This window comes from Chinchilla lanigera, unplaced genomic scaffold (genome assembly GCF_000276665.1).
Source record: "Chinchilla lanigera isolate Chin_1 unplaced genomic scaffold, ChiLan1.0 scaffold00045, whole genome shotgun sequence".
In the NCBI taxonomy this organism is placed as follows: domain Eukaryota; kingdom Metazoa; phylum Chordata; class Mammalia; order Rodentia; family Chinchillidae; genus Chinchilla; species Chinchilla lanigera.
The window spans coordinates 14,292,686-14,306,028 of record NW_004955446.1 but is presented as its reverse complement, the minus strand read 5'-3'; the positions used below and the strand labels follow the sequence as shown (position 1 = coordinate 14,306,028).

Below are 13,343 nucleotides of genomic sequence, written 5' to 3'. Positions count from 1 at the left end.
GCGGGACCGGAACGGGGTGCGGCTTATTAGAAAGAATAAAGGACAGCCAGCAGTAGATGAGGGGGACACCAAGGCTCGAATTGGACACTTATGCACAGCTTTTTGTCCCACATGTGCGTGAAAGGGCACGACTGCTACAGGATGCCAGGTCTGTCGTCATCACCAGATTTGGTCGGTCCTTTTCCTCTGCGCTCTCATTTAATGTGCATTCAGGTTTATCTTACCTTACCTTTAATTTACTCAGAACCTCATACTTTGTCCCTTTATCTCCTTTCAAAAATACCACACTGTAGTCCTTAAATACATATAATTTTTATTTGTCAAATATACTTCAATAGGCTGATAACATTTTTATTAAAAAGAACAAGACTCAAATCTATCAAGGGAGTATACAGGCTGATCAACCAAAAACTGTATCATTTAATATAAAAAGTCTTACAGAAATTTTATTTTTTAACGATTTCATTAATAATGTTGCACAACTATCCAGAAAAATACCTTCAAATACTTTAGAAATCATATAACTTTGCTAATATTGATTTCCTTAATATAATTTCCCTTAACACATATGTGTTACATTTTAAACATTAAATAACATTTTAGCACAAAGCACATTGTTCTTAACAATTTTATGCTGACTTGTACACTGATTAATAACTAATAAAATACGAAAAGTATGAGGGTACAGTCACAGGCTCTATTAGAGATCTCCATATTTTAGATTTACCACTAAATTTTAAAAAACAGGCATATACTATTTTTAGGCTTCTAAATCATGGAGTTAGTTTATTTTTTTAAATATGTAAATTCTGAAAATACATAACACACAATATCAAAGTTGCCTGGTAGTGACTTTCCAGTTCAGCCAACATTTCCTCACACACCCGATAATAACACTATTAATGTGTGGCGGCCGGGGGCCAGCGGTGTCTCTCTGAAACAGCTCGTTAGTGAGAATGGCCACACTTTAATGGGAGTTGAGGTACAACTAGAAATCAGTCATGGAAGGGTGTGTCCACCACAGATATCTTTCCCCTTTTTTAAATTAGCTTACTTCTTCCCCAGCTCTAGTTCCTAGACCCGTATTCTCCAGAACCATTATTTTGCCTTCTTTTTCCTCCCATTTGTCCCACTGGTAAAACCTGAGATTGTGCTTCACTAAACTATCTTTTCTGTAGAATAAAAATCAAAAAGTGATCCATATGAAAATTTACCAAATTTAAGATTTAATGTTCTAAAATATGTGATTCATCAGTGGTTGTCCAAAAACATTCTTTATTTCTTTTCCACGCTGAGGAAGATTCTTCATATATTTCCTGAAAAGCAGAACCGTAACAGGTATTCAGAAGAGGCAATTTTAATAAATGAAAATAAAATACCTGAATAAATCAGGCAATTAATTCCACATATATTTCAATTTGCTCATTTCAACAATCTAGTCAATACCGATAATTACATGAGGCACCGAGAGCAAAGAGATGAATAAACATACTCCCTTCACATAAGGGCTCCAGCTTCAACTGGGGAAATGACAGCCCTCTCCTCGAGGGAGCGGAATCCAAATTTAACTGAGCTTGTCTAATTCCAGGCTTTCTTTTTGATGTTTTTGTAATGATTTCAATCCCTTTGTTAAACTTCTCTGGTCGATTGCTGTACTACATTTGAGTCCTCTGGAGTTTGCTAAGTTTTCTCAAAATAACCATGTTGAATTTTTGGCATGAAAGGGCTCCCACCTCCACCCAGTGAAAACAAGTCACCGGCGCCTCGTTTGCTCCACTGCTTGAGATCCCTGCTAACTGTTCTCTCTGGATGCTTAAGGACTCACACCTCTGAACACCTGCACCTGTTCCTACCCGCTACAGACAGACAAGCAAGTAGAAAGCCCAGCTAGTCCTGAAGCAGAAAAAATGAGAGTATGCCCAACTGCTACCCTGCCCCGTGTTTTCTGGGGCTACCCTCTCACAGCTACTTTGCCAGCTATCTCTTCTTTTCTCCATGGTAAAGAGAAAAGCATATAACTTCAAGCACACAGGCTTGAAGCTCATTTTGGAGTGCTCCTCCCACCTTTCCCTCTTCCAGGTCATGCCTCAGGGGGTATCAACATTGTGGCTGCCTTGTTCACAGCAAAACAACCTTACAACTGAGCTCTACTAAGCTCCCCACCCTCTAAAATCTGAAACCTAAGGAGTTGCAGACACTATTCAGAAAGCACGGTCAATACATTTCTTGAGCCCTGCTTTATCCTTCTCACTCATCTCTCCCACTGCCTGAGGCAGAGACTCAGGGAAGGACACAAGCCTCAGCCTTTGCTGCCCCGGCCTGCTCTGCTCCGCTGATCCACTGCGCTGTGCACTTATTTCCCCAACTCCCCAACAGCCGCAATGCTGCGGGCGGTTCTGGACTTAGACATGTTACATCTACACATGCAGAGAAACGCTACTGTTCATGCTGATAACCGGGGGTCACGGGGGGGAATGAAAGCAGCTCAGCCCTTCAGAATGCTCCACTTCAATCACAGAATTACTTATTCTTGCTTGGTCTTCACTTAGTAACAAAAACAAGCCAGAACTTCCTATGTACGTTTTAAAATCCATTCACTATGCATTTTTTCCGAGTCAGTAACTATCCTCTTTTTTTCCTCTTTAAAAAGAAAGTAGTCAAAGGCTTTTTCTACCTTACGGAATTTCTATTTTAGCCACTGGTTAAGTAGCCAGGTGTTAGTCCCATTTTCTCAAAGAAAGACCCTCTAACGGAAAAGAACTCTTAATTCAAGGGATATGACTTTATCCATGAACCAATGGAATAGTCCAGACTAGGAATTCGAACCGCTACCACTTGTTGAGACCTACTCTGTGCCACAGCTTCTGTGGGACATGAACTTTTTAACACACTTGTGAAGAACTTCCTACATAAATGCTGTATTTCACATATACAGATAACAAGACTCTGTATGAAGAAAGTCCCACAAGTACAAATTCTGCACGTGCTCGTATTCTCTGCCCTTCATTTAAGAACTCCGGAGAAAAAGCATGTCCACACGGCAACATGAGATCTTTTTCTTAACTTACCTTTTTCCAGATGGGCACTTTGGCTTTTAAAGTGTCGATGGCATAGCTCACAGCTGCTAGAGATGCAGCCCTGTGGGCTGAGGACACGGCAATAACTATGCTTGCTTCTGATACTGGAACCAAGCTTTAAGAAGATACAGAAAACAATTACTATCCCCTCCTAATCTACAAGTTAAAGAATCTGCTAGAAAAGCAGGAAGAAAAATCCCAGTCACATATCAGGACTATATTATAGATCTTTTTTACTTAAACAACCAGTTTAGTAAGAAAACAGAAAATCATCCCAGCTGCATGCAGCCAAGGGGATCCCAAAGCTGATTGGCCAATTTGCCTGCATTTAACCACAAATGCTCTTTGGTTAGGACCAAGAAGAAAGGTCCTTCGGCTGATTCAGCCAACATTTCTTTCAAACAAGCAAGGCACAGTGCCAGGTAATTCCTACAGGTACATAGTTATTGCATAAGTATAACACAGAATTTAAAATAATAAATAGTAATAAGTAACAGAACTGACAATACTCATTAATAAAATTACTGGTTACTAATAAAATACTGGTTATTACTAAAATTAGAGATGTAACAAAATAATAACTAATATGACAGAAGTTGTCTTAATTGCTATCTTTTAAAGTCTGTAACTATACTCTTTTTAGTGGTACTTTAATGACCTCAAATTTTCAACAGACTCATAAAAAACAGTTCAAAGCACAAAACAACTCTCAAAAGGCCTCAAGGACTTTAGCAAACCTTCCCACAGGTACTTAGGTCCAGGGCTGGAGAATCTGCACATTTGCACCCTGCTACAACAAAAGAGGCAGCAAGGACCATCCCAAAGTTACACCCCAACAACCATCTCCACTGTCCACCAAAACAATACACAAACCTTGCACTCCAAGGAACACAGAATTCCTAAGAAAGAGTCCAGCATTCATACAGAGATGGAAAACAACTATACTTAACTTTCAGATTGGTAAAGAAAATCATACCCAAGTCTATGGAACACTGCTATGTGTTTTACTGGCCACTTCTGCCTAATGTCACTACAAATTTTTCTGATTTCATTTTCCGCCATTGGAATATATGCTTCATATTCTAAACTAATGACTTTTTTTCCTTCAAAGTTATTTCTTGTAGTCCCTAAAAAAAAGAAAAACACAAAAAAACCCACAAAATTAAAATAAAATTTCCCTAATTTAGAAAGAGCACATTAACAGAACAAAAAACAAATGCTTGTTTAAAAATAACTTTGAAATTTTCCAAACACAGACCTTGATTAAGAAAACAAAAGCTAATTATCCCAAAGTTGATAAGGAAATAAACACTGATTAACCAAGCTTACTGAAAACACTCAGATGATAAAACAAACTGTATTCCTTTTCTTACTAACAGTTATCATTTGATATTTATAAGGAAAATATGTTCCCAGAATTATGTTCAAGTACATTTTCTTTTAACATTTGGAAAATACACAACTTTCTCTCCTAGCTGTGACTATTGCCAGATCTTTTTTGTGTCTTATTATAGGTTAATCTGAAGGTTACTAAAACAAAACAAAAACTAAAAACATTCTACTAAATTTATCTGGGTAGTCTTGGTTTACCCCCCAGTATTTTAAAGTCCTCTATTACCACTGAGTAGAGGAAGCGCTTGCTAATTTCTACAGTCTTGTGCAGTCAACAGATGCTGTGAAAATTACAACTCACCTACGAATAAGGACACTGCACCACACATTGGAGAAATCACCAACTGTGAGGCTTCATCTACTGAAAGTTTCTCGGCAGTGCATTTTATTATGTCTTTAGATTTCTCTTCAACTTCACCCATATTTTTCCTAGAAATAAGATATTACTTAATCTTAACATGAATAGTAGAAGCAAAATACTCAATTTGTAGGCTATTTCCATTTATATTTTTTCTACATCAGACATGTTAGGAGGCATGATTTAATGTGAATGATAAACAGCCATAAACACTTGGGGGGAGCTGAGACAGGAGGGTTGCCATGAGTTCAGGGCTAAACTAAGACCCTGTCTCAAAACAAAACAAAACAAAATGCAATTGTAAAATTTTAGCAAAGTTAATCTATTCACAAACATCCCTAATGAATCAGGCATTATATATAAAGAAGTGAAACATTAGCATGATCACTAAAATATATCCAATCTCATGTGTCCATTTATTTCAGTTCTGTAATTGTTACTCCAATCATGATACAGGTGAGATATCACCACTCTCACCTGCACGAACTTTATACCCAAGCCCCCTACAACCACCTTACTCTTTATCCAAAAAGGAAAGAGGCAGTGTAGAAGTGATGGAGATTCAATAGGAACTAGGTACCTTCCATAACTTGCACCATTCCAGCTAAGTAATAGAGCAAACAGGGAATAAAGTGCACAGCTATTTCAGGTGTCGAGCAAAGTCTTTGGCTGTGCATGTCTCATAAAATTCACCGCACATTATTACATGCTCAGTAAGGGCCACTAGTACATACTTACAGGTTCCTCTCCTCAGGTGCTGGTATTTGGACAGAAGCAAAGTGGCAGAGAAGCAACACAGACAGGGACACCTTATGGATACAAACAAGGTCTGAGACTGAGCTTGGGAGCTGGAGAGAGAGAAAGGAACCCCAGAGGTCTCGCTGAAGAGGTAGTTTTTAAAGCTGAGACTTGAAGGATTAGAAAGATGTGAAGAAATGGGCAAAGAGAGGAACTGGCAAAGTGGAGGCTGTGGAACAAGAAAGAACATGATGCAGAAGCTACCAGGAGGCCGAGGTTCAGACGGCAAAGGAGAACGGGCAGCCTGCAGCTAGACAAGGAGGCAGAGCCTTGTGGGCCCCGAGGAGTACAATCACAAATCCAGGAGGTTTCGTTGGAACTGAAAACTGAAAGAAGGCTCACAGAAGTTAAGGACTCCTTCCAAGTGCTGAAATTCCAATCAAAGGGCCTCGATGAGTCCAATGTTCACTTCCCCATCTCCTTCCAACTACTGAAAAGCACAGCCATTCACGTATCACTGGGGTCCAGGATCGTTCACCTACTGTACACACCACTTGAGCTTCTTTCCTATCACCCCCTTCACCTGTTCTTTCTTGTTGCAGAGCCTTTCAAGCTTTTTTTCTTCAATAAGACACAGGTAACCCAAATACAGTCCATGAGCTGTAAGTCACAGAATTCCTGACATCTGACTATAGAATATCAAAACCTAGCACACTTAGGGGCTGGGGATTTAGCTCAGCGGCAAAAGCGCCTGCCTGGCAAGCGCAAGGTCGTGAGTTCGGTTCCCGGTACCGGAGAAAAACCAAAACAAACAAACAAAAAAAAAAACAAAAAAACCTAGCACACTCAACATACAATGTTGAGCAATCTTTCTGACCTGAGAACTGCTATAGCCAACACACATCCAAAACTTTAACAGCAGTCTATTCCAAACGCTGAAAAATTCCAACTGCTCAAAAACAGCATTTTAGAAACTCCAGAAATCACAATGATGCTACCAAGGCCACAGTATTCAAATAAAATTGAGACCCATATCTAATAAGAGATTCTGTTACTTCCAGGTAGCAGGTATGAGAAAGACCCCTAAGTGTGGACACGGAGGTTAATCTGCCACACGGACTCATTTTTCATTTTGTGAGCCGCTGTTCTCCAGGGAAGGCAGGCTGGTGGAAAGCATGAAAAGCTAATCAGGCATCCTTGACTTGTTTCTTTCTCTAATGCAAACAAGATTTTGCACTTGAGGTGATATTCACTGTTTATTTTAGAGAAAACTCCATCAAAGGTGTTTTTCATTACTAACTTGAGTTTGTAATCAGGGATGACTTAATCTACCTTGTTCTTCAGTTGACAATAAACTTCACTCTATCTCTTTATACTTAAGAGAAGCATGATCCCTTAAGTAGGAAGAATTTTCTTACATATCATCCTACCCAAATGTGGACTAAGTTATCTGGAGTGCTGGAAATACGGCACAGGTCATGAGACCACCTGCAAAACAACTATAATGGACTATAGTAAGGTTTCTTTTCTGGCAAAGTGATCTACTGACATTCTAGCTGTGCAATGTTTCTACATTTCTCTGTATGCAAGACAGCTACTATTTACCATAATACAAGAATGTCATTATGTGAAGCCATTATGTTTGTGAGAAAATACAGCGTCCAATAATATGAATTCAGTCTATTTTCTTTTTTTTTTTTTTTTCTTCTTTTTGAGACAGGGTCTCGCTATGCGGTTCAGGCTGGCCTTGAGCTCACTTTGTAGTCCAGGCTGGTCTCGAACTCGCAATGATCCTCTTGCCTCAGCCTCCCGAGTGCTGGGATTACAAGTGTGCACCACCTCTGCCACTTATTGGCTATGTGACAAAAAGCAACGTTTTAAATTTCTCTGAATTTCAGTTTTCCTACCAGCAATATGTGGCTATTAATACTCCACAGTCTTAATACTATGTCTGACACACATAAAGATTAAATAAACTATGTTAAATAAAAAATTAATATATTAAAAGTAATATTAAAATACTTACAACAGAGTTGATACAGAGATGGTAGGTAGGTATCCCTAATTCTCTCTGCACCAATAAAGAGTTGCTGCATCAGTAAAGAACTGGTGCAGGCAGACTTTCAAAGAACATACAGTAACAGCAAACTATATACAAGTTATCACCTGTACAATCCCTCTCTACAAGACTGGATTGCAAAAACAAATCTCACATACCTACATGGCTGAAAAGCACTATCCTCCACTAATGGGGGGGATAATGGCAATTTCATCTCCTGGCTGAAGCTGGAGGAGTTGATCTCCCAGCTCGACATACTCCTGGCGAACAGCAAATATCACCTGATTTTTAATATCAGCCAACCTGAAGGAGAAAAAGTCTGGTTAGAAATAATAGTGTGTGAAAGACCTCGAAACTCTTCAGCTGCAATTAAAAATATTACATAAATACCGTTGTCTCAAGCATGATCTGCAAAGTTACTGACTCACTTTCTGTGGACAAAGGAAACACCCACCAAAGAACACATTTATTTATTACAGAAATACATGAAACTGCCAACAACTCTTTACTGAATGTTGTGTACATTGGGGAATTAAGCAAACAAAACCAGACTGGAGGCAACATTCAAACCAGGTCAGGAGAAAAGAGAAATTCCCAAATCAGTCTACGGTCTTCTGTGTAAGACTAGCAGCGCACTAACAGCTAGTAAGTTTCCTACAGTACCAGGTGTCTACCTACAGATACATGAAAAGCAAAGCAGTGTGGAGGCAGTGAGGGCTCACTGGACCTTTACAGCGCTTTAGGAGAGAGGAAACCAAGCCAGTATAGTTTCCTTTTGAACATACAGGGTGGAGTCTGTGCCTGCTGGGGCTGGAACCTAGGGCCTCCTGCAAGCTTAAGCCGGAGCTCTGTCCCTGAGCGATCCAAACCTAATTCAAGCCCTTGGGGTTCCAGGTTAAACATTTATACAGATTTCAGTGGCATTATTAATATTTCAAGAACACCCTCAAGTAAGTCACATTTATATTTTGTTCCAAAAAAGTCTCAGTAGCAAAATTACAGTTTCAAGGACCAAGACAAGGACACCGCAAGACTCAAATTCAGCAGCATTTAGGGTTTAACTCATTTTTCTTTTAATTTTAGAAATTTCCATTTTGAGTGTTCTAAAGAAGGATAAAAAAGGAACAAAGCAGATCTTAAGTAGAATTTGTAAAAATTTTACTTAATGGTATAAAAACACAGAGTCTACATTTTCAATAACCTGTAAATTATGAAAATAATTGTAAATTATACAACCATGTCATCTGGGAACATCCCAGTTCATTGTCTTTTTAGTAAACTATCCTTAACCCTCCTCAAGGAATTGTGCATTTCTAAATACCAGAGTTTAAATTTTCAGGAGCAGTTCCAGAAAAATAGAACTAGTAACTCCTATTAAAAAACTATTTTTTCATATTACTTGTTTGCCATATGCATTACACAAATCTTTTAACTACCCAGGATGTCGAGTTTCTATCTCTTTCCAGAGCTGTAACACTTTCAGTTCTTGTGGCACACAAATGGTCTCCGAACGAACTCCTGCTATTTCAGCACTTTTTGCAAAATACAATACTTCAACCTGAAAGGAGAGAAAAAGGCTTTTAATAACTCTCAGTTCATTTCTAACAGTCCGCGGTGAGGGTCCTCAGTTTTCCAAACGCATTACTCTAATCAAAGACAAATTTTATAAATTAGAGAAAATGAAATCCTTAAAAATTTTCAATATATCTACAAGTTCAATTTTTGAAAAAAAAATTTTTTTAAACACAATGCAGGCCAGGCGTGGTGGTGCAGGCCTATAATCCCAGCACTCGGGAAGCTGAGGAAGGAGCACAGTCTCGAGTTCGAGACCTGCCTGGGCTACAAAATGAGCTCAAGGCCAGCCTAAACTGCATAGGGAGACCTTGTCTCAAAAAGACAAAAAAATAAAAAAATTTAAAAAAATAAACACAATACAGACTAATTTCTAACTGTGCCGTCATCCTAATTGTATCTGCTTAGAAAATGTTGTCTATTTCCAACTGACAAGATCATAGTGACTTTTTAAAAGCTTAAGCAATGAACAAAATGTGAGCCTAGAGATGAATTATGCAAACAAAATAAATGACCAAGTCAGCAAATAACGTGTTTTCACAATTGCCAAATGATCTTGGACGCCTGCGTACAGTGACATTGGACCCAGCGGTTACTCAGCATACAAAACCTGACATCTGAAAAAGCAAGTGGACAAACTAGCATTTCCTGCGCAAGCGGCCTGACAACTGAGGGATCCGACCCAGCAAAACGCACCACCTGTCATTCGGTACAACTTACTCTCCACGGAATAGTCACGGGTCTACAGAGAATTTCAGGGTTTGTAAATCCAGAGGTGAAACGCATTTCTTCGCAAGAATTCTTAAGTGCATGTTAAAAATTTTTTAAAAAATTAAATTAAAACTACATCCCCGTCAAAATGAGTATTCGAAAGAGGACCTAAAAAGGTCCGGGCGCCTTCACAAACGAGCCGACCCGGACACCCCGCGGCCCCCGCCGGGGCCCGGACGCCGGGTCAGCGAGAGCCAAGTCCCGGAGCCGAGGCGCCGCCAGGGGAAAGGAGGAAGGTCTCCAGGCCAGGGCCAGGTCTGCGGAGGCCCCAGGCGCCAGACACCTCCAGGAAGGCGAGGCACCCCGGCGAGCTCGCCGGCACGCTCCCTACCCTTACCTGGCAGCTGGGAACCATCCCGCCCGCGACCCCAGGGCCCAGCCACAACCGCAGAGGCGGGGTCGGAGCGAACCAGCGCGCAGGCGCAGACAAACGCTCCCGCCCCGCCCGCGCGCCCTCACGGAGCATGCGCGCAAGTAGCCCCGCCTCGTTCCTGCTCCAGCTCCTGCAACTGGGGAGAGTCCTGCTGGACTGTTGCTGGGAAAGCAGTTTTACTTCCCAGTTCGTCACCGGGTAAAAGCAAACAAGGCAATGGACGCGGAAAGGAATAAAGAGCTGGCCTTGGCTGACCTTCTTCCCAGGAAGGAGGACGACGTGCAGCCGAGTAGAGGCGTCCCTTGCTTTTGGAGGCTTAGCTAATAGTCCTGCAGAAGAGTCCAGGCTTTTCCAGTTTCCCACCTGCAGGCTTCAATGCACGTTTATTTAAACCTCCCGGCTCCAGCGTGTGATCGGTGCGCCTTACGGACTTAGAACCTTGGCCTTATCAGAGCCCCGGAACCGCAGGAGGGGAGGCTCGCCTCGGAGCTCACTGCGGTGCAGAGGCCGGAGTCGTCAGCTTCAGTGGGCACTCGCTGTACCCAGCGTAAACATAGGCGTCCCTGTTGACGTGTGGGGAGAGGAGGGTGCGCGGCGGGGTCACCGAGGAGGGCGCTGCGGGAGCCTCGGCTGCAGCGGAATCCGCTCGATCTGCCCGGGGACTGCGAGGACGCGGGGGCCAGGGGTTTCCCCCGCCCGTGCCAGGACGCAGGGACCGAAGCAGCAGAAGGAGTTCAGAAAGGACAAATAGTTGGCACCCGGGTTGTGCCTCGTGCAAGAAAGGAGCGGGTGGACAGTGAGGCTGGGGACACACACAGAGGAGAAGTCTGCAGGAGGAAAAGTTGACTCACACCCGTACTTGCGCTGATGAAGTTGCTAAACACGAAGGAAGAAAGATTATAATCACACCAGACAGAAAAGAAAAGGGATGACCGTAGCAGCTTTTAGATTCCTCGGGGCCATCCAGTGCCAGGAGATGGTGATGCGTAGAGGCTTGAGGCCAAAAACTAGCCCAAAATGTGTTACACAGCCAAGCATGTTTATAAAGGCCAAAGCCTGAGACGTCTCACCCTGCAAAACTTCATTAAAAATACAATAGTCAAGATCTTTTCTTAAAAATTCCTCTTGGACAAAAAAATTCAATCAGACAGTGATAAAAATAAGTAGGCTCAGTAATAAAGATATTAGTGATAAAAATGAAACACACATTGAGATTTTAATTCATCCGAATTTACAAGTCAATTGTGGGATTCTTGTTATAGAATAAAACGTAAATAAGTTCAATTTTATTAAAAATACATTAATGGAAATTGCTCAAATTGGAACATTGAACATATCCAATTTTCTCAATATTTTTCATATTCTTGTTTATTTTAGAAGGATGTTTTAGGGCCAAGAATAATAATAATGCAATGATTTATACTTTTGTCAGGTTCTCTTTAGTTAAATTCAACTAAATAACCCAGCCAAAAACCTTGGAAAGTCTTCAGCTATTATTTTGGTAATACTGCACTAGTTTATTTGCATTTTCTAACTGTTAGAGGAATCTTCTCAAGTATTCCTTGGTCTTTTGTTCTTTGTGAGGTTTGTGTTCATGTGTTTTATTCATTACACTGTAGATATGAAACAGTTCTTTAAAATATATACTATACTGGGGCTGGAGATTTAGCCCAGCAGTACAGCGCCTGCCTGGCAAACGCAAGGTCTTGAGTTTGATTCCCGGTACCGGAAAAAAAGCAAAACAAAGCAAAACAAACAAACAAACAAACAACAACAACGACAAAAATATATATATACTATACTATCTTAGTTACTTTTCTCTTGTTGACGAGACAAAATACCCAACACCCAAAGTTAAAGGAGGAAATGTTTATTTGGCTCACAGTTTGTAGAGGGTTCAGTCCATAATCGGCTGGCAGAGCAGAGAGGCATCACAGAGGAGAAAACAGTTCATGGCAGGCAGAAGACAGCAAAAGCAAGCGAGGCAGAAGACAAGCCTCTTTCTGTTACTTATACTGTATCTAAGCTACAGGCATTAGGGAATGCCAAACCAGTCAGTGAAATGATTTAGTGATCACCCACCCTTAATCCTGTCTCCATTAATCTCAGCATTGCACCATGAATCAATCACACTCTCTAGGTTCATCCACCTCTGAAAAAGCCCCACCTGACTGCATAAGGCTTTGGGGAAACATCCAAACACAAGCCGTAACTATATATAAATACTGTATGTGTAAATACATCTTATCTGTAATTTATAGGTATGCAAGAAAGATACCAGAAAATTTCCATCCTATTCACAGGTTCTAGTTTTATTTTAATTATAAATTCATTAATTATATAGTGAAAGATCAGAATGGACTATAGCATATTATTTTAGAAATAACAACTTTAGGATCAATATTTGCCGTTCATTTAAACTACTGTGCAGTTAACGTTACCTGTCAAAAGATAAAGAAATATCCAAGGTGCCTAAATCACGGGAGCTCCCTGTATTCATCAGTGGACTAATCCCCTGGCTTTCACAGCTCCACTGGCTGTCAGGGGTTGGGGCCCAGATGAGGAAGGCTGTCCCTGCTGCTGCACCTGCAGGTGTCTCTCCCTGACTTTCTCCTGTCCTCTGTTTCCTGGCTGCCTTTGTTCTCTGACCGCCTTTGCTCCACCAGGCACGAGATTCTGCCTTGTGCACCAGTGGACCGTAGAATAAAATCTCTGAAATTATGAGCCAAACGAAATAGTTCCTCCTTCAAGTTGTCTATGTCAGGCGTTTTTGTTTGTTTGTTTGTTTGTTTGTTTTTTCTCAGCAACAGGAAAGCTATTACCGTTACAATTTATAATAAAAGCATAGTTGGAGCTACTATTTTCTCAGTTATTTTTTACTACAAGGAATTCTGTTCGATTAAAAATAAATAAAAAAGTAAATTGAAGCAAAACCACTTCCATTTTATTTAAAATATTCTGTGACACTAGAAGTACAGGTGCATCTCAGACTTTTACAAAAGG

General features: G+C 40.8%; 1 protein-coding gene across 1 annotated transcript; it reads right to left on the bottom strand.

Annotated features, from left to right (window-relative positions):
* Positions 1-293: 293 nt before the first annotated feature.
* On the bottom strand, positions 294-10,292 carry Mocs2 (molybdenum cofactor synthesis 2). The gene is made up of 7 exons (XM_005392723.2): positions 9,917-10,292; positions 9,061-9,182; positions 7,783-7,927; positions 4,771-4,898; positions 4,054-4,204; positions 3,069-3,192; positions 294-1,316 (listed from the first exon to the last, which is right to left on the bottom strand). The coding sequence occupies exons 3-7, from the start codon at positions 7,878-7,880 to the stop codon at positions 1,227-1,229; spliced, it is 591 nt and encodes a 196-aa protein (XP_005392780.1). The 5' UTR covers positions 7,881-7,927; positions 9,061-9,182; positions 9,917-10,292; the 3' UTR covers positions 294-1,226.
* Positions 10,293-13,343: the final 3,051 nt, after the last annotated feature.

Excerpts from the sequence above, each read along its gene's own strand:
- Mocs2 (XM_005392723.2), bottom strand. The coding sequence starts at position 7,880 with ATGTCGAGCTGGGAGATCAACTCCTCCAGCTTCAGCCAGGAGATGAAA. Across the intron at positions 4,899-7,782 it reads AGTGCTTTTCAGCCATGTAG|GAAAAATATGGGTGAAGTTG; the intron begins GTATGTGAGATT and ends TCTTATTTCTAG. Across the intron at positions 4,205-4,770 it reads TGCAGTGTCCTTATTCGTAG|GGACTACAAGAAATAACTTT; the intron begins GTGAGTTGTAAT and ends TCTTTTTTTTAG.